The sequence below is a fragment of the Stegostoma tigrinum genome, chromosome 2 (genome assembly GCF_030684315.1).
Source record: "Stegostoma tigrinum isolate sSteTig4 chromosome 2, sSteTig4.hap1, whole genome shotgun sequence".
NCBI classification, from domain to species: Eukaryota; Metazoa; Chordata; class Chondrichthyes; order Orectolobiformes; family Stegostomatidae; genus Stegostoma; species Stegostoma tigrinum.
The window spans coordinates 16,460,866-16,485,931 of NC_081355.1; the positions used below are offsets into that span (position 1 = coordinate 16,460,866).

General features: G+C 43.5%; 1 protein-coding gene across 5 annotated transcripts in view; it reads right to left on the reverse strand.

Moving 5' to 3' along the window:
* Positions 1 to 25,066, reverse strand: part of fhod3b (formin homology 2 domain containing 3b) — a 583,240-nt gene that overhangs the window by 223,135 nt on the left and 335,039 nt on the right. For all 5 annotated transcript variants that reach the window (XM_048559318.2, XM_048559356.2, XM_059652629.1 and 2 more), the window contains one exon: positions 2,412 to 2,506. In XM_048559318.2, the coding sequence (XP_048415275.2) occupies positions 2,412 to 2,506 (95 nt within the window). The remainder of the gene's footprint in view (positions 1 to 2,411; positions 2,507 to 25,066) is intronic.

A 25,066-nucleotide genomic window follows, 5' to 3' on the forward strand; every position in this document is an offset into this window, starting at 1 on the left:
CCTGACACTGTTTTCGAGCCTAGCTCATGGGGACAGAAGCAAAACTATTTCATTTCTCTAAAGGACCAGACATGATTTGGGAACCCAGTCTTTTCATGGGTTATCTATCCAGATTTCTCTGTTTGGTTACTAATGCACTTTAAGTGCTCTCACTGCTTTGCTCATTTCTCCTATCGCCAGTTGTAAAACATACTATTCTGAAACACAGAAGATTGCAGTAATTTCTCTGCAGAGGTTTCTGTTTTGAAATCTTTTCTTCACAGCAGTTCACTCCAGTTTTTCTGGCTGCTAGTTCTTCTTAAAGCCGTCCCAAAAAATATTTGGAGGAAATCAAACTAATTTTTTGAGCGCTTCGCTCCAAATGATTTGGAGGTCCATTTTCTGATCTTCACTCCTGTGATCACTTGCCAGGCAGTGAATCCAGTTGCCACCGTTATGTTTAGTTGTGCAATTTGTTGCCCAAATCCATGAGCTAAGGTTCAAGACTGACTTAGCGGGAAGAAAGCAAGGTCAAGAACTGTTTTCAAGTTTTGCCTTCTTTATAATACACTATTATATTCAGACTAAACACTACAATAAAATGGTATTCAGAGGGATACCAGGAACTAATCTTCCTGTTAGAAAGATTATTTGATAACTTTTACTGCCTAACGGTTGTCAGTTTACTCCACAAGCTTCTCTTTTCATTAACACTAATGTTCTCATGGCGAGGACTACCTGCATTACTTTCTTTTCCCCTTAACTCTGCTTATACTGCGCTAGTCACGTTAAGTGAGAAGCAGTTTTTTTAACATTGCAAGACTGTTTCTTCACCCTAAAGCCCTTGCACAGCAGAAGGGAAACACCTTGTGGGAGTCATTCCTCAACCCGTCACATCCAACGTCCGAGATGGGTGTCCCCCGCCAGGCTTTCCCCGAGATCCCGGCAACGTGGAGATGGATGGGAAACAGCTTTAAAAAGCAAACAAATCGGTCGTTTAAGGGTGTTCACAAAGCTACAGACAGGGTAGGAGGATGTGGGAAGGCAATGTGGGGAATTTTACAAACAAGGGTTCTAAAACATAATTTGACTGTGGATTTCAAACAGGTTTTGTTCAGTGTAGGCATTGACCGTGCTGCTCACTAACAGCTAGTTTTCCTCGAACACTGACTAGGCACAACCAGGGACTTGACAACATTCCAACCAGCCACACCGTTACCAGCGATCAAAAGATCCCAACTCTTCGATTAAAGTTGATTATAAACTTGTTCTCATCTAGTCCAGGCTCCGGTATTCATACTGGTGCTCATCTAAATCAGATATCAACACATCAATATTCGCTTTGCTAAAAATTGGTCTTCCTGAAGCTGATGGCAGACTTTGTATTTATTTTTGACCTCTGCTGCAAAATAAAAGCAAGCTGGATTTACTAGCACAAACACCATGAGCCAGCTCGCAAACTCCAAGTCTCCTGGAATCTGATTTAAGTAAACACAGGACACACATGCAATCACCTCAATTAGAGCAATAAAGAACTAACTATTCACCGCTTCACATCATCCAAAGGCAGGCCAGATCTATGCAATGTATCTAGAAACCGATCAGTGGATACTAATCTTAATCTATTTTACAATAAGGTCTTACTCCATTGTTAAATCGAAAAGGGGGCAACTTCTTTCCAATGCATACCAACAATTTCTGCAATTTCCATTGCAATTCTCATGGCTGCATGCAACAGAGAAACAAAGTGAAGGAGAAAAGCATAAACTTGGAGAATTATCAGTTCTGCTTCAGGATCTCCGGCTTTAAAGAGACAAGTTACTATACTGAAATATTTCAAATTTCAGCCAGAGGAGGCTAGGGCTGGGGCCCGCTCCAAAAAAAAGCCATGACTCTGACAGTTTTGTCAAAGCTTTTTTCTGATTTACCACTACTTAGCTGCTGATTCAGAGAGTAGTTTAACCAAATCGGTTTAGTTGACAATAAACCATATTCACTAAAAAGATCAAAGTCTCGTTGGTTAAGAACACAGTATAAGAACCATTGCTTGTACAATGTTCCATAACTGCTTAAAGGAGGCAAGCTATAATAAATGCAGTTTAAAGGCTGATCTGAATGAAGAATCTGATGTGCCTTCCAAGTACATTTCTTACATTATGTGGTATTGAGGGAAGAGAGTGAAGATGATGGGGCCATGTTATTGTTGCTGTAGGTACGGCTCCAGTCTCTTGTTCTTTCTTGCCAGTCTTTTCAGTCAGTGACTCTGCTCAGTCCTATCCCAGCACAGGGGTTGTGGGAAATCATTAAGGCAAGAAACTTCAATGTGTATATAAGGCACGGAAATATATGACACAAATTGTTCTGGGAGAGTTGTACAATTTGCAAATGCACAACACAGTAGGTGGTTTTACAATACCCTTATTGCATCTTACCTTTGATCCTATGAGTGTGTAGAGCCATTGGATAGTTTCATTGTGGTCAATCACCCCATTCATTCCATCCACATACAGCATAATCTGGCCAAGAGCTGCAAAAACAAAAGCAATTGCATTTACTTCAGATCCAGAGCTGGTCAGGATGAAGCATAAACAGCTGGTGTCTCAGAAACATAGCTGCAACTGTTGTCAAATACTGAAGCAACGTCACTTAATCTATTTTCGGCTGGTCACAGATCCTGAGGTTTATTCAAATATGTGAATTATCATCCAACAATAAATCAGACTTTTAAGAATATTTAGATTTCTGGATCACAACCTTCCATAACAGTTTAGATTAAAATTACAAAAAGTCATTTCTGCTGCACTGATAGTTCAGTGGTCAGCCACATGGTTGTGCAACAAGCTACGCCAACTCATCAATGGCTCAGCTACGGTATGTGACCTTTGGTGAATTTCTTTTGGTTCAAAGACAAGAGTAATTAACATTTAATTTGTTTCAGAGCAGTAGCATTAGACACAGTTAATCTTAAACCTTGTGTGAATACTAACACAACGGCAATTGAAGGGAATGTGAACCAAGACCCAACCTTGATTTATATTGAAATAAGCTGCCCTACAGAATTACCTGCTGACCTGGGATACGGATGGAATACTCCATTTCACGGGTGAAGTAAATCCGAGAAGCATCTGTCCTGCTTCTGAGCAAAAGCTAAATTACAGGATAGTCCTAAAAAAAAATCAAGTCAATTCAGTCTCACCAGACTATAGGGCTGCTCTTTCAGTAAAGAGAAAGAAGTGGTGGTAATTTAGCCCGAGGGCCACAGCTGTGAGGGGAGAGGTTGAGAAGCATAGCCCTTCGTGGTAATCTGAGCTGGTATGGGGATTGAAACCACACTGGTCAGCATCATCCTGTTTCGCAAACCAGCCGTGCAGCCAACAGTGCTGAAATGATCCCCAGTCCTGAGAATAAACACAGGCCAGTCATTGGAATGAGAACAAAGCCTCACAGTTCCTTCCCTCAAGAAAGATAGAGGGCAAGAGTTAAACTTCAACTTCTATGGGCATAAGAACTGGAGAAAGAGGCCCAATTCTTCTTGGAATAAATGACTGTGTCTCTACTACCAAATCAGGCGGCCCAAGATCAAGTCATCCCTGCTCTGGAAATGTACAATAACATCTCTGAACAGATATCTACACGGCTGTTCCATCCAGGCAAGCAACTTATGAATCTAAGGTGGAGAGAGATGTATACCTCTGGGCAACCATCCTGTAATATACACAACACGTTTACACTAAACATGTTGATTTTGATAAAGCCACTTAGAGAAGATTTAAACCAAGAAACCTGATTAAAGGTTTGTGGCTTATAACAAAGAACACCTTCACAAGTAAAAGGCATACAAATTAAGACAAGATCGTTAAAAAAAAATTAAATAACCTGTTGCTTTTGAAAGGGCGCAAGTTGTAGAAGCTAATGACAACCAGCTAAGGACTTCAGTTTTAAGGGAAAGGATCAAAGGCCCCGAATACTAACATGGGAATGTAAGAGAAAGATTTGAAACAGCAACTATATTATTATAATAGGCCATCTTCAACAGCCTGCATTTGCAAAATCCCAAAACAGAACATCTACTAATAAAACATTGTTCTGTGATTGGGCAGGACCACTTGAACAATCCTGAATGAGATCACAATTAGATTGTCCATCATCTTGTTGAGTAGCAGAGCAGGTTTGGAGGTACAGAATGACCTACTCCAGCTCTGAATTCATATTTTTGTCTACGTTTGGTTGACATGTTCTAACCATTATATTAACAACCAGTTTAAGATATCAAGTCAAGCTTGTAATATGACGCATGAGATAAGCAACACGCACATTCACACATAAAAGATCTATGCTGAAGCCTCACAGCTTTTTTTGAATACTTAGGAGCTGAGGAAGCCTACAATTCTTTACTGCTTTATCCAGTACCAATCAATTAATCAACATTCATTTCCTCCTGTAGTATAAATTGTGGGGGCCTGTTTTTATATTCTTGTCTGTCCTGCTCACTGCAATTTTAGAAACTTCAAGATGTCTCTCTTTTCAGCAACACTCAATAAACTCATGTCAAAACAACATATTGGAAACAAGCTTTCCTCTTGACTTGATGTTTGTTTTTTAAAAAAATGTTTTAAACATTAATATTTTCTTGATATCAGTTGCTGTCGAGGATAGGATGTTCATTATTTCAGGAACAGGAGGTGAATCGCCTCAGCAATCTTACATAGAGATAACAAGGTGTAGAGCTGGATGAACACAGCAGGCCAAGCAGCATCACAGGAGCAGGAAGGCTGATGTTTTCGGCCTAGACACTTCTTCAGAAATGGCAGAGAGGAAGGGGGGTTCTGAAATAAATAGGGAGGGAGGGGGAGGCGGATCGAAGATGGATTGAGGAGAAGATAGGTGGAGAGGAGATAGACTGGTCAAAGAGGCGGGGATGGAGCCAGTAAAGTTGAGTGTAGGTGGGGAGGTAGGGAGGAGATGGGTCAGTCCATGGTGGATGGACAAGACAAGGGGGTGGGGTGAGGTTAGTGGATAGGAGATGGGGGTGGGGCTTGAGGTGGGTTGGGGGATAGGTGAGAGGAAAGACAGATTAGGGAGGTGGGGACGAGCGGCGCTGGTTTTGGGATGCAGTAGGGGAGGAGAGATTTTGAAGTTCGTGAAGTCCACATTGATACCTTTGGGCTGCAGGGTTCACAAGTGAAATATGAATTGCTGTTCCTGCAACCTTTGGGTTACATTGTTGTAGCACTGCAGGAGGCCCTGGACGGACATGTCATCTAAGGAACGGGAGGGGGAGTTGAAATGGTTCGCGACTCGGAGGTGCAGTTGTTTAGTGCGAACCGAGCATAGGTGCTCTGCAAAGCGGTCCCCAAGCTTCCACTTGGTTTCCCCAATGTAAAGGAGGCCACAATAGGAACAGTGGATGCAGTATACCACATTGGCGGATGTGCAGGTGAACATCTGCTTGATGCGGAAAGTCATCTTGAGGCCTGGGATGGGGGTGAAGTGGGCGGTGTAGCACTTCCTGTGGTTGCAGGGGAAAGTGCCGGGTGTGGTGGGGCTGGAGGGGAGTGTGGAGCCGACAAGGGAGTCCCGGAGACAGTGGTCCCTCCGGAAAACAGACAAGGGTGGGGAGGGAAAAACGTCTTTGGCGGAGGGGTCAGATTGCAGATGGGGAAGAGCGACTCATATTCCGCTTGGGAACCCTGCAGCCCAATGGTATCAATGTAGACTTCATATGCTTCAACATCTCCCCTTCCCATACCACATTCCAAAATCAGCCCAGCTCATTCCTGCCTCCCTAACTTGTCCTTCCTCCTGCCTATCCCCTCCTCCCACCTCAAGCCCCAACCCCATCTCCTACCTACTAGCCTCATCCAGCCCTCTTGACTTATCCCTTCCCTACACTCACTTCGACTTGCTTCATCCCCACCACTTTGACCTGTCTGTCTCCTCTCTCCTTACCTTCTCCTCTATCCATCTTCTATCTGCCTCCCCCCCTCTCCCTATTTATTTCAGAAATCCCCTTCCCCTCCCCCATTTCTGAAGAAGGGTCTAGACCCGAAGCGTCAGCCTTCCTGCTCCTCTGATATTGCTTGGCCTGCTGTGTTCATCCAGCTCTACACCTTGTTTTTCTCAGATTCTCCAGCATCTACAGTTCCTACTATCCCTGAAGCAATCTGACAATTGACTTTGCAGTGCTGTAGACACTGAGTATTCAAAAACAAAGGACTTCAATTTTGACATATGCTATATTAGAAGAGCAATACAGTGTCAGAATTTTAAGTCAGAGGAAAAAATCCACAAGGAATATACATAATCTTAAAAAATGCAACAGATATTATGCGGAAGAGCGTTTCAGGCCAAGAGGGAGATGAATATAAATGCACATCTGTTCATCAAACCATTTGTAATCATCTATTCATACTGAAACACTTAAAACGTAATAAAGTTCTCTTGGTGAAATCCAGTCATGACAGGTCAAATAGTTTCTGCCAAATTCATTGATAGCTGATGCCAATCTCTAAATGGTAACTTTTTTTTTAAACCTTTTATATCCAGTGTGTGCTTTTGATCATTCAGGGCATCCAAAGATTTGTCCAATGGTCCAGATCATCTATTTACTTCACAGATTTCATGTTTTAGACTAAGAAGAATATTCTGTTTAAAACACTTTCAATGTTTTTAGCCGCCAGAAAGAACACATTAAATGTCCTCCATTCTAGAACCTGAACAGACACTAGCAGATAATATCCCAGGCTAATATCCATAAATCTTTGGCCTCAATGACATTATTCTCAGAAAGGAAACCAGGCTGATTTTGGTAGTTTGTAGGAGAATAATATTTAAACCTAGAAATATATAACAAGTCAATCTCCCTAAATTACTGCAAGAAGCAAGGACTAAAAACTCAGGAAGCTGCAAGGAAGCTTTCCCTTCAACCTGCACAGTATCTTTGTTGAGAATCATAACTCATTGAATTAGAAAGTAAAGAGCGTTGCCCTGTTTGCAAAGCTGTGACACATGGGTTGATCCCCTCTAACAGTGGCAGGAATGCATAGAATCTTGAAAGAGAAAGCACTTGTTCATTAGTTCCTCTGCTCCTTCCCCCCTCTATCACTTGCTCTCGTTCCATCATTGTTCCCTCCTCCCCTATAAGTAATGTGTGTGAAACCTTTCACCTACAGGATGCAGGAGCCATAATATAGGAGTATGGGATGAGGGAGATGGAGGAGAGAGAGGAAGAAAGCAATCATTCAGCGGCTAACCCACTTCCCCCATTCAATTTGGCGACGGCTGTTCCCTGCAGTAAATGCACCAGTGAAAGGGGATAAAGAGAGAAAGCACAATTTGATCTGACAAACCATAACACCAGGACAACCTCCTCTATATTCAGATGGGCAACATGCATAATGAGTTCCTATCCCACACTGGCAGCTGGAAACCTTCGAATGCTAGTTTAAACAAAAAAAAAGTGACTTGAAAAAAAATGATGTGCAACTTCGTGGTATCTGTAGCATCTGAATTTACTTCAGATTAACATTTGTATCTAATGATGCCACAGTTCAGGCAAGATGGCCGCACGTGATAACTGTGTGTATACTGAAAATTGTGCAACTGTAACTTGCAGCATCTATACCTCTGTTACTGTCCAAAACGTTCTTTGCTAAGTGACAGGTGAGCAATCTCTCAGGCCTGGCAAGTCCGTTCTTTTCAACTGCCATATTCCCTCATCTTCCCTAAACTTTTCAGCCTTTCCTTCTCATGCATCACATTCGCAAATACTCTGGTTCTGTTTATTTTCTAGATAAGCAAGAGCAGAGTTGCTTTAGTGGAAGTAGAGTTTATCTAAAGAGCACTTGTCTATTCCATTGTGTATCATTTCTAGTTCATGAAACAGTGAAGGATCTATCTTTTTCTGTAACAGCTCAAGGCCCTCATAACTATCCTTTTAAGGAGTTGCTTGATCAAACAAAGTTTTTTTGGCCGAGCACTCAGTAGTATCTCCGAAGAGATCCATTTTGTGAGATCTACCAGGCCCCACTCAGAAACCTCAGCAGCTCATAAAACAGTGATGAATCTCTGGTATTTGTCTAGAAAGTTGGACATAAGTCTTCATGGTGCTGTTTAAACAAAATCCTTTAGTTTGAACTTGGCCTAAACCCTTAATCTAAATAATAATTGTGTGGCATTGTTACATTGGGGGTGGGCTGAAGAACAATAGCTGCCCTTCAGAGCTTGCTCCAGCTCAGATCAGTAATTTTTACTTAAGAACTATGAGCAGATTTTAAAAAATGATATGCAACTCACAGGTCATTTAAAGACGCATTTCATAACTGCTTGCTTTTCCTCAATCGTAAATAGATTAGAGACTTGAAATGGGCTTCCGACATGAGTGCAGGTCATCACGAAGAATAAACTGTTTATTTTTAACCTCCCTTGAATACAGAAGCTTGGAGTTTCCACGCGAATAAGCGGACACTTTGTTATAGTTTAACTAGATTTGAAATATACATTTTAAAACGTTTGACAAAAAACATTGCTGGAAAATTGTCAGCAAAAAGCCAAACTCAGCAGTAATTGCCATACTCTTTTGATTCTAGTTTTTCTTACATCTTTTACTATCCTGGCTAAACCCTGAGTCATGCACTGATCTAAAGGAGAATTAACATCACCAGGAAGACAAAGATATATCTTTATAGCTAGAGCTATGCAACAACCCCTGGACTGATTACATCTGTGTGGGGCACTGGGGAATCACACCTTTTAAAAGGATATCATGGTCCTGGAAGGAATGCTGAGTAGCTTTGGCACAATGTTACCAGCTTGTCATTTATATAAATGATTTGGATGAGAATATAGAAAGCTTGGTTAGTAAGTTTGTGGATGACATCAAAATTGGTGGCACAGTGGACAGTGAAGGTTATCTAAGATTACAAAAGGGACATTGACGAATTGGGTCAATGGGCTGAAGAGTGGTAGATGGTGTTTAATTCAGATAAAGACAAGGTATTGCAGTTTGGTAAAACAAACAAGGGCAGGACTTGTACAATTAATGGTGGGGCCTTGGATAGTGTTATATATCAGAGAAACCCAAGGGTTCAGGCACATAATTCTTTGAAAATTGCATCACATAAAGAGACGGTGGTGAAGGACATGTTTAGCACATGTGCCTTCACTGTTCAGACCTTTAACGGTATAGGGGTTGGGGCGTCATGTTGAGGTTGCACAGGACATTGTCTTCACAGGCCTCTTCTGTGTCCAATTCTGGGTGCCCTGTTACGTGAAGGATATTATTAAGCTGAAGAGGATTCAGGAAATATTTACCAGGATGTTGTTGGAAATGGAAGGTTTGAGTTATAAAGAAAGGCTGGATAGGCCTGGAGTTTTTCCACTGGAGCATAGGAAGTGAGGACACTTATAAAATCAAAGTGTATAGAAAAGGTTAATTACAGGTCGTCTTTTACCTTGGATGGGGTAGTTCAAAATTTAGTAGTATCTTTTAAGGGTGGGAGAAGAACGATCTAAAACGGTGTGGGGTGCATTTTTTTTTAAAACTACAGCGTAGTTAATTCTTCTAAAGGAAGTGGCGGATGTGGGTAGAGCTGCAATATTTAAAAGACATTTAGAAAACTACATAAAGAAGAGCTTTTTGAAAGGGTATGTGTTAAGTGCAGGCAGGTGGGGCTAGTTTAGTTTGGGATTATGGTCTGCATCAACTGGTTGGACTGAAGGGTCTGTTTCCGTGCTGTATGACTCTATAACACCAAGATGACAAGATCACCTAAATTAGGCTCAACTTTGTCCTTTCTCATGAGCAGTGATTCCATTGAGGGTTTTAGGATTTTGAAAAGAATGGATCAGCTGGTTGGAAAATTCTTCAGCTGGTGGCCCGAAGACAATAGGAAAATAGCCTTAAAATCATATTCCGGGCATTCGAGAGCAATTAGAATTCTGCAGGACTATCACAAAAACCAATCATCTGGTTTTTAATCAAAATATTGCTTATCGGAATTTACTGTGCTCAGATTTGTTGTCACCTCTTCAATATTACAACAGTGACTGTACTTCACAGCCGAGATCGTGGTGAAAGGCATTGTATGAAATAACACTTTTCTTTGCAACTTACACATGATGCCATTATAGACACATTTCTCTATTCCACACATCGACTCTCCGATTCAGCACTCCTCTGGGGCCATGGTTCATTGATTTAAAAAAAATGATGGAGCTCATCCAAGCTAGGCAAGTGTCAGGCATATCACAAACCCCTGGGCAAGTACTTGAGTTAAAGACCTGAACATAATTCCCCTTGTTTCCTCATCCAAGTTCCATCAAAATCTAATGGTTAGAACTACTTACAATTTGTGCAGTTTTTTCCCCCCCAAATGAAAGAGAGTGAATACAGTTCTGTGTAAAACCACATCTTTAGCAGAACTGTCTACATCAGGATTTGTGGCCATAATGGTATTTTAATGGTGCCTCTCCCTTTCCAAAAATGAAATTATAACAATTGAATCAAACCACTGCTTGGCACGCAAACAATGATACTTTGGATTTTTGTTTTCCAACTATGGAAACCTATCTTCCAGTCCACTCCACCCATGGTCAAAAGTGCTCTCATTACCAAACTCTTGAACCACTAATGCCTCACAAGATGGCCATATGCTGAGACTTAAATCACAGAGATAATTACCCTGTTGGCATATTGGTACACCAAGTGCACTGCTTCAGGAATCCACAAATTAAGTTAAACATCCCCTTTAATACATCAGTGTGGCAATGTTCTCCACAGGGCATTTGCTGCAAAATCTGCTTGGGACAAATTCATGAAATTATTTCCTGGCATACAGAAACAATTTAAAAAGCATTACTACAGAGATAGTAGGAACTACCAATGCTGGAGAATCTGAGATAACAAGGTGGAGAGCTGGACGACTTCTGAAGAAGGGTCTCGATCCGAAACGTCAGCCTTCCTGCTCCTCTGATGCTGCATGGCCTGCTGTGTTCATTCAGCTCGACAGTGTTATTGTAAAAAGCATTATCCCATTTTTCAGGCTGAAAAAGACAACAGGACTTGCGCAATCTTACGACTTAGATAATCACAACAGGTAGTAGTCTCTCTCAAGATGACAGACCCACAAAACAACATTTGCAGTTGGTATTTGGACCAAAGAGAGAAACACTGGGGAGATTAGATATTGTAAATTTCCAACAGTTGAATCCGATACGTATTCGTGATTTTGTCACATCCCTTTCTCAGAGTCCACATCAAGGTACATAGTCTATGTATAAATAGTTTATAGATTGCTTATTGTCTCATTACATTTCTCGAAGAGAGTGACTACATTCAATATCTTGGCTAAACTTGAAGCTGTCAGCTGTAACTTAATACAAAGACACACTTCTCAACATAACTGCTGTAAGTAAATAATTTCTAGTAAAGTGTTTGGCACTTAGTTATGGAACACCGACTACATGTGGCAGCCCCACAGCCAAATCTAAACCCTCAAAAGGAACGGCTTGATACCATCCCACATTCCTGTGAAGCTACATGGGCCACTCATGCTTAATTCTGTAACCTGTAGGGAAAAAAATCAATACCAAATCCTTTATTTTTAGCTGCAGCTACATTCAGCTCAGTCACATAATTTGTACCCTCGTCTGTTTTCATGCTACACTGACTTTAATGGAGGCACAAAATCAGGCAGGGGATGTAAAATGGACATTCAACCATAATTCATTCCCTTTCCAGCGGGCACTTTAATTTAAAAATCAGACCCCAGTATTTTAATGGATCAAAGATATTCGTCATTCATTGACCTCAAATCATGAATAGTCCAGCTTTCTCTTCATACAGCAAAACAGATGTTAGGATGTGTGTCCTTGTGCATGAATTGCTAAAAGTAGGATTGCAGGTGCAGCAGGTAATTAAAAAGGCAAATGGAATTGTTGTCAGTCATCGCTAGACAAATAGGGTTAAAAAGAGGGAGACTATGCTGTAGCTGTGTAGGGTCCGGGTGAGGGCACACCTGGGGAGTATTGTGTGCAGTTTTGGTCTCCTCACTTGAGAAGGGATATACTAGCACTGGAGGGGGTGCAGAGGAGGTTCACTCCATTGATTCCACAGTTGAGAGGGTTGGATTATGAGGACAGACTGAGTAGGCTGGGATTATACTCATTAGAATTCAGAAGAATGAGGGGAGATCTTGTGGAAACATAAAAGATTATGAAGGGAATAGGTAAGGAGGAGGCAGGGAGGTTGTTTCCGCTAGCAGGTGAAACTAGGACTAGATGGCATCGTCTCAAATTAAAGGGAAGCAGATGTAGGACTGAGGTCAGAAAAAACTTCTACACCCAAAGGGTTGTGAATCTGTGGAATTCCCTGCCCAGTGAAGCGGTTGAAGCTACCTTGCTAAATGTTTTTAAGGCAAAGCTAGATAAATTTTTGAACAGTAAAAGGTTTAAGGGTTATGGTGAGTGGGCGGGTAAGTAGAGCTGATACTCAAAAAGAGGGGGATGGGGGGAGGGAACTGGAATAAATAGGGAGAGAGGGGGAGGCGGACCGAAGATGGAGAGTAAAGAAGATAGGTGGAGAGGGTGTAGGTGGGGAGGTAGGGAGGGGATAGGTCAGTCCAGGGAAGACAGACAGGTCAAGGAGGTGGGATGAGGCTAGTAGGTAGCTGGGGGTGCGGCTTGGGGTGGGAGGAAGGGATGGGTGAGAGGAAGAACCGGTTAGGGAGGCAGAGACAGGTTGGACTGGTTTTGGGATGCAGTGGGTGGGGGGGGGGAAGAGCTGGGCTGGTTGTGTGGTGCAGTGGGGGGAGGGGATGAACTGGGCTGGTTTAGGGATGCAGTGGGGGAAGGGGAGATTTTGAAACTGGTGAAGTCCACATTGATACCATATGGCTGCAGGGTTCCCAGGCGGAATATGAGTTGCTGTTCCTGCAACCTTCGGGTGGCATCATTGTGGCAGTGCAGGAGGCCCATGATGGACATGTCATCAAGAGAATGGGAGGGGGAGTGGAAATGGTTTGCGACTGGGAGGTGCAGTTGTTGGTTACGAACTGAGCGGAGGTGTTCTGCAAAGCGGTCCCCAAGCCTCCGCTTGGTTTCCCCAATGTAGAGGAAGCCGCACCGGGTACAGTGGATGCAGTATACCACATTGGCAGATGTGCAGGTGAACCTCTGCTTAATGTGGAATGTCATCTTGGGGCCTGGGATGGGGGTGAGGGAGGAGGTGTGGGGACAAGTGTAGCATTTCCTGCGGTTGCAGGGGAAGGTGCCGGGTATGGTGGGGTTGGAGGGCAGTGTGGAGCGAACAAGGGAGTCACGGAGAGAGTGGTCTCTCCGGAAAGCAGACAGGGGAGGGGATGGAAAAATGTCTTGGGTGGTGGGGTCGGATTGTAAATGGCGGAAGTGTCGGAGGATAATGCGTTGTATCCGGAGGTTGGTAGGGTGGTGTGTGAGAACGAGGGGGATCCTCTTGGGGCGGTTGTGGCGGGGGCGGGGTGTGAGGGATGTGTCGCGGGAGATGCGGTCAAGGGCGTTCTCAATCACCGTGGGGGGGAAAGTTGCGGTCCTTAAAGAACTTGGACATCTGGGATGTGCGGGAGTGGAATGTCTTATCGTGGGAGCAGATGCGGCGGAGGCGGAGGAATTGGGAATAGGGGATGGAATTTTTGCAGGAGGGTGGGTGGGAGGAGGTGTATTCTAGGTAGCTGTGGGAGTCGGTGGGCTTGAAATGGACATCAGTTACAAGCTGGTTGCCTGAGATGGAGACTGAGAGGTCCAGGAAGGTGAGGGATGTACCTTCCTGGACCTCTCAGTCTCCATCTCAGGCAACCAGCTTGTAACTGATGTCCATTTCAAGCCCACCGACTCCCACAGCTACCTAGAATACACCTCCTCCCACCCACCCTCCTGCAAAAATTCCATCCCCTATTCCCAATTCCTCCGCCTCCGCCGCATCTGCTCCCACGATAAGACATTCCACTCCCGCACATCCCAGATGTCCAAGTTCTTTAAGGACCGCAACTTTCCCCCCCACGGTGATTGAGAACGCCCTTGACCGCGTCTCCCGCATCTCCCGCGACACATCCCTCACACCCCGCCCCCGCCACAACCGCCCCAAGAGGATCCCCCTCGTTCTCACACACCACCCTACCAACCTCCGGATACAACGCATTATCCTCCGACACTTCCGCCATTTACAATCCGACCCCACCACCCAAGACATTTTTCCATCCCCTCCCCTGTCTGCTTTCCGGAGAGACCACTCTCTCCGTGACTCCCTTGTTCGCTCCACACTGCCCTCCAACCCCACCATACCCGGCACCTTCCCCTGCAACCGCAGGAAATGCTACACTTGTCCCCACACCTCCTCCCTCACCCCCATCCCAGGCCCCAAGATGACATTCCACATTAAGCAGAGGTTCACCTGCACATCCGCCAATGTGGTATACTGCATCCACTGTACCCGGTGCGGCTTCCTCTACATTGGGGAAACCAAGCGGAGGCTTGGGGACCGCTTTGCAGAACACCTCCGCTCAGTTCGTAACCAACAACTGCACCTCCCAGTCGCAAACCATTTCCACTCCCCCTCCCATTCTCTTGATGACATGTCCATCATGGGCCTCCTGCACTGCCACAATGATGCCACCCGAAGGTTGCAGGAACAGCAACTCATATTCCGCCTGGGAACCCTGCAGCCATATGGTATCAATGTGGACTTCACCAGTTTCAAAATCTCCCCTTCCCCCACTGCATCCCTAAACCAGCCCAGTTCATCCCCTCCCCCCACTGCACCACACAACCAGCCCAGCTCTTCCCCCCCCACCCACTGCATCCCAAAACCAGTCCAACCTGTCTCTGCCTCCCTAACCGGTTCTTCCTCTCACCCATCCCTTCCTCCCACCCCAAGCCGCACCCCCAGCTACCTACTAACCTCATCCCACCTCCTTGACCTGTCCGTCTTCCCTGGACTGACCTATCCCCTCCCTACCTCCCCACCTACACCCTCTCCACCTATCTTCTTTACTCTCCATCTTCGGTCCGCCTCCCCCTCTCTCCCTATTTATTCCAGTTCCCTCCCCCCATCCCCCTCTCTGATGAAGGGTCTAGGCCCGAAACGTCAGCTTTTGTGCTCCTGAGATGCTGCTTGGCCTGCTGTGTTCATCCAGCCCCACATTTTATTATCTTGGAATCTCCAGCATCTGCAGTTCCCATTATCTCTGATACTCAAAAAGATCAGCCATGATCTTAATAAATGGTGGGGCAGGCTCAAGGGGCCGGATGGCCTACTCCTGCTCCTAGTTCTTCTTATGTTCTTATGGAATAAGAGTCTTCAAAATACTGGGTAACCATTCCTGATCTAAATTCTAAGCCAACTGTGTACACACAGCTTAACTAACTGCCAGGATTCAAAAGGTATCAATCAAATTGCAAAACAAACATTGCAGCTGCTGTATACTTTTGCTGATAATATAACTTGAAACATTAATTATAATTAAACAAGTATCTGTAAGCACCTGATTATAGTTTGAAGTTTCTCAAGGAACAAGGGAGAAGTGATGCAGAATTCTGGCAAGCAATATTGACGACATTTAATGCGTGGCTGCCCGACCAGAAATTTGTAGCTTGACTGCTATATTTATTCTGGATAAACACCCTCCTACTACACCCTGGCTTGTGGACATTCATGAAGGCAGAACTGCAACACCGGATTTTCAACTGCTTTGACCTCTTTAAAAAAAATCCGTTTGAAGTGAACGTTGGAAAACGGGCTGAAGTCTGGCAAGATCACTGTGACATGCAGAGTTTCAGACCAGCACAAGTTCGCATGTATGTAAGGCTCCTTGAGTTTCTGATGTGGGCAGGGAGGCAACAGAAAGCTGTCCCATTGGGCACTAAAGGCCACCCAAATCCACTGAAACCTCATTGAGGCACTTGATGGGGTGCAGACAACAGGATGGTTGCTTTCTGCAACCAAAGGCTCACCTTCAGATGTGCTGAGCGGAGGGTAGGAGCTAACGAAACGTTACACAGAAACTTGCTTTATCGAGTATCAGTCCCAACTCTCTGCATCTCAGAGCACACTGCCAGAACCTCCCACTCTTAAAATCAAATCAAGACAAACTTGAAGAACAGAACAGCAGAGGAACTTCAGCCCAAGACTGAACTGATACGACACCTTTCTACACTAAAAATCTTCTGGTTCTTTACTGTCTGCATCCCTCAATTCCCTGCCTATTCATGTATTTGTCAAGGTGCCTCTTATATGGTGCTCTGGTATCCACCACCACCTTTTCTGGTAGTGCATTCCAGGCACTTATCACACTCTATTTAAAAAAAACCTGCTTCCTGCATCGACTTTAACTTATCCCTATTCACCTAGACCCCACGTCCTCTAGCAATTAACATTGCTGCACTGGGAAAAAGGCTCTGACTACCCATGCCTCTCAATTTTGTAAACTTCTATCAGGTTGCCCCTCATCCTTCAATGTTCAAGCAAAAGCAAACCATAGCTAATACTCTCCAAACAACGCAGCATCCTGGTAAACCATTTCTGTATCCTCTCCAAAGCCTCCATACCCTTCTAGTAGTGGGACAACCAGAATGGTACACAACTTTCCAAATGCTGTGTAACTAAAGTTCTATACTGCTGCAAGTTGTATATAACTTTACAGCCCATTCACTATAAGCACAGCAACGTAGTGATCTTGTTCACATAGTTTATCTCAAAATCATCACCTGAAAATCATGGAGAAAATTGCTCTTAAACACTCCTACTGCATGGTTTACATTTCGTTAGCACAGAACAGAGTGGGCTACAGATTGGGCAGAAAACTATATTGCTTCTTCAAATTTGCATCTCTAGATGAGTTCTGCATTGTCAAGGCTAGGGTGAGCCGTTGTCAAAGAGATCAGGCAATGAATTGGAGTTGGAGAGAACAATAATTAAAATTCTTAACTTCTTCCGAGGCGGCACTGAGCAGGAGGAAAAAGGTTCAGCAAAGGTAGGTGGTCAACAAATTAGCTCAGGGCTGGCTGCATGTGCTGTTAGGTATCATTGAGAGCAAAGACAAAACTATTGCACACATTACACTGCAATGCCAAGCTGGTTCTAATAAACAGTCCTGGCATAATGACCAACGAATCTGTTTCTGGAGTGCTGATTGAGAGATAAACATTGGCAGGGATACGAGAGATTATCTTCCCAATTATTTCAAAGTAGCATTGCAGCATTTCTTGAACAGAGGGTGCAGTGGGTTACAGCTCTTTTCAAAGACAGCACTGTATTCCAACAGCACTGCACTGAGCAATCAGCATAGATTCTTGATCTCTAAAACAAAACTTGAATATATAACTGCCAGTCTTAAAAAGACAAAAGTTCATGAATACTGAAGCACAGTTGATAAGTGTGTTCCAAATTTGATGACTTGAATTTTTTCTTTGGTCAATCTTCCATCTTCAAAAATTTTGCAAACTTTAGGTCATCCAAATTTATTACCTGAATCCTACTCTGCACAAAAAAAATAAAATTCACCATTACACCCCCAATGTGCACTCCGCCTTATTTGCTCTTATTCCAGTAACGTTTCAAATTTGATGTTCAGCCTGTGTTCAAATACCTCCTTGACATCAGACCTGCCCATTTCCTTAAGCTTCTTCGACCTAACAGTCCTCAGAATCGGTCATTCCTCCGACATCTCAGATTTCCATCCATTTTCCACTGGCCGCTTGGTGCTCGCCTGCTTAAGTCCTAAACTTTCGAACCCCAGCCACTTATTCCCTCGTTTGCTCCTTTAAACTGACAATTTTGACCAAATATTTGCCCAGCTGTCCTTAGGTGGGTCGGCATCATCTGATATTGGACCACTGTAAATGGGTGCAGCAGTCAGTCTTTCTCCTATCACCACTTGTACCTGATCTACACTCTAGACCAAAGTTGACGCCATTTGGCTCTGATCTGCAAATGTCATGTCTCGGATAAAATGGTGCGATTATAACAGTCCCGTGAATGCAAACTAAGGTCAGAAGTGTATGACAAACATATTAATCCATAATAAATAAAATTACCCACATAGTAAATCCATAGTGATGACAGCAGAATGGTCAGTAAAACTTCAGTCAGCACAGCTCAAAGTCCATTGGACAAATAACAAAACTCCAAAAAGAAGTTGAATGTCACATGATCAATTCTGTTACACTGTATCAACACATTGCAGGAGCCAACACTCAGCGAACATTAAGGGAAACAGACAGTTTCAAGGATGCAACATTTGCTCCAAAAACATTAGCACATTCACAATTCTGGTTGGCAATTGGAGTCGGACCTGTTGAAACTTATATTTATGATGCTGGGGCCTCCAGAGGAGGCTGAGATGGATCATCCACTCGGTTTGGTCTAAGTGTTTCAGTCTTGACTTATGCACTCCTGTATTGGGCTCTTGCATTATTGAGCATGGGGCTATTTGTCGGACCACGACCTCCAATGGGTTGTTTTACTGGCCCCCACCATTCATGACAGGATGTGGCAGACTGTAAAGCTTGGATGTAATCCATAGTTTGGGGAGTCTACCTATTACTCACTGATTGTGATGTTTAGTCTGTAGTTTTTTTTTTATATAACTCCACTGGGGCGATGCTTCATATTTAGGTATGCCTGTGCTGCTCATGCACTCTCCTTTGACCCACAGGTGATCACTTGGGTTGATGCTGGTGTGGGGGATAAGCGTGTTGTGTGTGTTTGATTTGATTCACTCCGGTGTGATACCAAGCAAAGGCTGAAAGCATTGGGCAGGCCAAGGCTACACGCCCTGGCAATAGAACTTAAGCATGTTCCAAAACTTGTTCTATCCAAGCATTTGCTGCTCTAGAATAGCTACAACACTGGCATCTACCCAAAAATGTGGAAAGTGCTCGGGTATCACCTTATACACAAAAGGCAACAAAACCCAACTGTGCTCCTGAGATGCTGCTTGGCCTGCTGTGTTCATCCAGCTTCACACTTCATTATCTTGAAAACTCAACCCAGTTGACTGCCCCAACAGTCCAGTCGAGATTATCAGGACAGTGTCGCAAGGCGTCATCAACACTATTGTCAAGGAACATTTCTTCAGTAAAACCTGCTCACTGACACTCAAATTGGGTTCAGACAGGGTCACTTAGCTCCTGGCCTCATTGCAGCCTTGGTTTGAACATGGACAGAAGAACTGGATTCAAGAGGTGAGGGGAGAGTGACAACCCTTGACATCAGGCTGGCATTTCACAGAACTTCTTCAAGGAGTCCAAGCAAAACTGGAGCCACTAGGAATGAGGGGTAAACATTTCTGCTTGTCACAGCCATAGATAGCACAAGCAAAAATGGTTGGAGTTCAATCATCGCAACTCAAGAACATCACTTCGGAGCTCCTTTGGCGATTGTCCTCACCTGCTTCATCAAATGAATTTCCATAGAGCAGAAAGTGAATTGTAACTAGTCTTATAAACACTGTAGCTGCAAGGGCAGTTCAGAGCGAGGGAACTCTCGTTAAGCCCTTTTCCACTACGGTCTTGAATTTCGTCACAGGAAAAAGGACAGTCAAATTAGATTCAAATACAACTTCAGCTTTGTTACTAACTCTAGTTCTTAGTAAACACGCAATCAACACACCAACCACCATGTCTCTACCCATGCATGGTCAACTGGCCAGAATTCAGTCTCTTCTTCACAATGGCTGGTCTTTCTTTATATATGTTGTTGTTCCAGTCTTCCAGATTATTTTATGTCATGCTCTTTCATCCAGGAGTTGTGAAAATAGGAGGCATCTGTGTCCATGGTTCCTCCTCTCAGTCCTATTTTACCTCTTTTTGCAACCACAGCGGTTGAATCTCCTTTAGCATCAGCCATTTGCCCCTGCAAGCAGTCTAATCTTACTACTTCCTTTCACAGTGGCTGAGCTCGTGCTAATGCAAAGTTAGCATTTCCCATCCTGCAGGTTAGGCTTCAATGCTGTTAGCCATAGGGTCACAGTTATCCATCAGATTACACACTGCATCGAGAAACTCAAAGCTGCCCACGTCAACCATGCAAAACTAAGGAGTGTGATAGAATATTTCCCAGTCACTTGGGTGGATGCAGACACAAGAGTTACAAGCCATACAGGTTAAAACAGCCCACTCTGTTGGTATCACAACCACAAGCCTTCACTTCCTCCACCTCTAACGCTCAGCAACAGCAAGGTATACAATCTAGAAGATACAGAATAACAATTCATCAAGAGGCTTTGATCAGAACCTTCCAAAGTCACAGTCAACGCCTTCTATAAAGAGAAAGGCAGCAGATGGGAATGCCACCGCTGCAAGTTCCACGCCAGGCCACAACATCCTGCCGTGGAAATATGTCACTGAGTCAAACTCCTGAAACTGCCTATCAGAAGTGACAGGGTACCTACACCAAATGGATAGCATGGGTCATCAAAGCAGCTCAGCAGTACCTGTTCAAAGGCATCTCAGGATAAACAATAAATGTTGACCCAGCCAGTGAGCCCCACACCCTGTGAATGAATAAAATTTACTGGGAATCTTGAAGGGTTTAAAAAGAAGCCGACACACAATTAATTGGTAAAATTTATACATGTTTTAGTTAACTAGGGTTCAGTGATGTCCTAGAGAAGTTGTAGAGCTCTGTTTAATGAGAACTCAAGATGATTCTGGGAGCTGTGATTCGCTCAGAAGGAATTGGGAGCCACCAATAATTCAGTGCAACTGAGCAAAGGAGTCTGAAGCACATAGCGAATATTCTCTTTGTACCACTGAACCAGATTAAAGCTCAGGGAACCAATGGAGACAGGAGAGGGAAGGGTTTGTGGAACTGGCTTCGGCGAAGCTCACTTTTGAGAAAGGCTGGAGTTGTGCTTGCAAGTAAGTGCTGGAATGTAGTTTCCAAGAATCCAGCACAGCACAGTCACAGAAAAGGAAGGAACAGAAATGGAGGGAGTTCGTGACAAAGTGGTTTTTGAGGCTGTCTCAAGATGAGGTTGTTCAGTGTGGAACTGCAACTCCTTGTGCAGTTTTAATGATATTTGGGGACACAGACCATTACAAATCTCCTGGCAAGAGGGGAAGGGGTGACACTGCTAGAGGAATCTTTGGGATATTTGATTTCATTTCTTACGCAATGGATTATACGTGATGCTCAACTATCATCTGTTGTACATTTTCTGGAAAATCCCAAACTTTCCTCAAATAAATTTTATTTGTAGTAATCTAGCTATTCTAAATTGATGAAGAGTACCTGGCTAAAATTGTTTATCAGACTAAACCAGATATAGACGCAGAGCCTACGCAAATGACCCTATCAACAGACTGGTTAGGAACGGGACTGGAAAGGAACTTGCGTGACCTTTGAACATCAAGTCATAGTGCATTTGATTGAACTATGACCTTTAAGTTCTTGTGAAACCAGTTGGCCTCAAACCACTTGTGCACTCCCAGAATTTCACATCATCCAAATTCCTGGATCAGATAGCTGTCTTGGAAGCGTTCCCAGGTAGTCATTACTTTCTGCATTATTCAGGATGTTTATCTTTGCAAAATTACCACCAAGAATGATCCTCAATTTAAAGCAAAACTGTAATTCATTCAAAATCCTTTTTATTACTAGGGGCATCTTGGTATCCTTGCTGCACAGACAGAATATTAGAAGAATAACCTTCCATTAGTTCTGGCTGTACCAAGGCACTTACTTTGAGATTTGTCTCTCAGCTCCATAAAGGACTCTATTTTCCGGCGGTAAAAATGGAATTCGTTGCCCACTGTTCTTATTTCCATTTACCGAAAGTCACCAGGATTGAAACAGAGGTGGAACATTGTTGACATGTTTGTACAATTGCCACAATTCAAAACAAAACAGTTACTTCCATATTCATGTACTCCTTTGAGGGGTCTCTTGGTTTTCTGGATCAAAAATACTTAACTCATAATTTAAAACTTGCTTTGAAGCAGATGCATGTGAAACTTGACAAGTGCGTATTGTGGTTGCAAACTAGGTGAGGTGCCACACACCGGTCATACATTAATCTCAAACAATTATTGTTCTAGTTTGTAAATATTTTGGCACTGTTCGAACAAGTTTTGAAGCCACTGCCCAGTCTTCAAAGGCATAATGTGCAATAAAGCAAGCATACACTGTATTAAGAGATTGATTTACTTTCTCATGTTGCATAGAGATATAATAAGTTCTATATAGTATAAGCAACTCTCATTCTGATTTGGTCAGAGGCAAATCCACCAACATGAGACATTAGCTGTTTCTCCTTCCAGAGATATGCCAGATTTTTTTTTAACAGCAATTGCAGTTTGCATTTCAGACTCATGAGCAAGCAATTTCAGATGCTCATATGAACTTGCAGCATGGTTCACTTATGTTGGCTAGATTTTAGAAAGATGTTTTCAACAGCTATTTTTGTGTTAAAAGATAAATACTTGATAAATTGACTCAATTACAGTCAGTGAACAATAAACTTTGGACAATGCAGTGAGTGCAGCAAAAATATCATTAAGTCAAATGAAAGACAAACAACTTGCACTTATAATCGCACCTCACTCTCAGCATGTTCCCAAGAGATTCACGGCCAGCCAACTGTAAACTATAAAGTTGTAAAACTGTTGAAAATAGGAAATGCAGAAGCCAAGCTATGCAAGATACCTCAAACAATGACGAACAAAATGAGAATGTGTTATTTTTGGGGCTACTGATTTAAGGGATAACTGTTGGCTGGAACATTGGGACACCTTGCTTACTGTTCAAATGGTGCAACATGACCATTTGTATCCCACAGTGTGCCTTGCTTGAACACATTATCTGTGATGTAACAGCACACAGAGGGCAGAATTATCTTGGCAATGCAATGGAATGGAGCACAGACCTGTGACCCTCCAACTCAAGGAAGAGAACACTATGTATGAAGCAAAGCAGAAAGCTCACAAGATGAACCCACAATGGGGAAGCACAGTGTTTTCCTTCGTTTTACGTTATCCAACAGAGACAAGTTGCCTTGTTTGAATCAAGTGAATTTGATGTTAACTACTGCTTTGTACATTCATTTCACTGTAAAATGAACAGCTTACATGATTAAAATGAAAGCTTGCCTCATCTCTCATTCACTCACTGGCCGTGTATTTTTCCAATTTCTCTGAAGGCAGGCAGAAGTCTCAGATATCAGCATGTGCCACACGGATAAATGAGTTGTGAAAGATAGAACTTTGTTGTTATATTGTCTTTATAGAATTGCTTGTGGTGTGTTCAATTTTCGTCATAGACAAAACTCTTAGATCATTTTTTCCTATTCATTTGCAGGATGTTGGCATTGCTGGCTGGCCAGCATTTCTTGCCCAAAGCTAGTTGCCCTTGAGAAGGTGGTGGCGAGCTGCCTTCTTGAACCGCTGCAGTCCACCTGCTGTGGATTGACCCACAATACCTACTAAGGGAGGGAATTCCAACATTTTGACCCAGTAACAGTGAAGGAACAGCAATATATTTCAAAGTTAGGATGGTGAATGGATTGGTGGGGAATTGGAGGTGGTGGTGTTCCTATATGTCTGATGCCCTTGTCCTTCTAGATGGAAGTGGTCGTGGGTTTGTAAGGTGTTGCCTGAGAATCTTCAGTGCATCTTGTAGATAGTACACAGAGCTACTATTGAGTGTCGGTGGTGGAGGGAATGGATGCTTATGGATGTAGGGCCAATCAAGCAGGTTGCTGTGTCCTGGATGGTGTCAAGCTTCATAAGTGCTGTTGGAGCTGCACTCATCCAGGCAAGTGGGGAGTATTCCATCACACTCCTGACTTGTACTTTGTAGATGGTGGACAGGCTTTGAGATGTCAGGAAGTGAGTTACTCACTGCTCTTGTAGACAGTGCGTTTATGTGGTGAGTCCGGTTGAGTTTCTGGTCAATGATAACCCCCAGGATGTTGATTGTGTGCGATTCAGTGATGGTAACGCCATTGAATGCCAAGGGATGGTGCTCATATTGTCTCTTATTGCTGATGGTCATAGCCTAGCATTTGTGTGGCATGAATGTCACTTGCTACTTGTCAGCCCAAGCCTGGAAAATGTCCAGATCTTGCGGCATGTGAACTTGGACTGCTTCAGTATATGAGGAGTCACGAATGGTGCTAAATATTGTGCAATCATCAGTGAACATCCCCACTTCTGACCTTATGATGGAGGGAAGGTCACTGATGAAACAGCTGAAGATGGTTGGGCCAAGGACAGTGCCATTAGGAACTCCTGCAGACATGTCCTGGAACTGAGATGATTAACCTCCCACATGTTCCTGTGTGTCAGGTATGGCTCCAACCATCAGAAGGTATCCCCTGATACCCACTGATTCCAGTTTTGCTAGGGCTCCATGATGCCACACTCGGTTGAATGCAGCCTTGATATCAAAGGCTCTCATTGTCACCTCACCTCTAGAATTCAGCTCTTTTGTCCATGTTTGAACAAACAGTGTAATGAGGTCAGGAGCTGAGTGGCCCTTGCAGAACCCAAACTGGATGTTACTGAGCAGGTGCTGCTCGATAGCACAGTTGATGACTTCTTACATCACTTTATTGATGACTGAGTGTAGACTGATGGGCAGTAATTATCCGGGTTGGATTGTCCTACTTTGTGGGCACTGAACATACTTGGACAATTTTCCACATTGTCGGGTAGATACCAGTGTTGTCACTGAACAATAATAGCTTAGCTCAGGGAATGGCACATTCTGGGGCACAAGTCTTCAGTACGATTGCCGGAATGTTGTCAAGGCCCATAGCCTTTGCAGTATCCAGTGTCTTCAACCATTTCTTCATATTACATGGAACAAAATCAAATTGGCTGAAGACTGGCATCTGTAATGCTGGGGACCACAGGTGTGGGCTGAGATGGAGCATCCACTCGGCACTTCTGGCTGAAGATTGCAGTGAATGCTTCAGCCTTATCTTTTACACTGACATGGGAGAGATAGTTTCACATTAATGAAAATTGTCTAATAACCAAATCACTTCTTGGGCATTAACTCCGAGTTATTTTATTTCAAACAGCAAAACAGAGAAGTAATGAAACAAACATG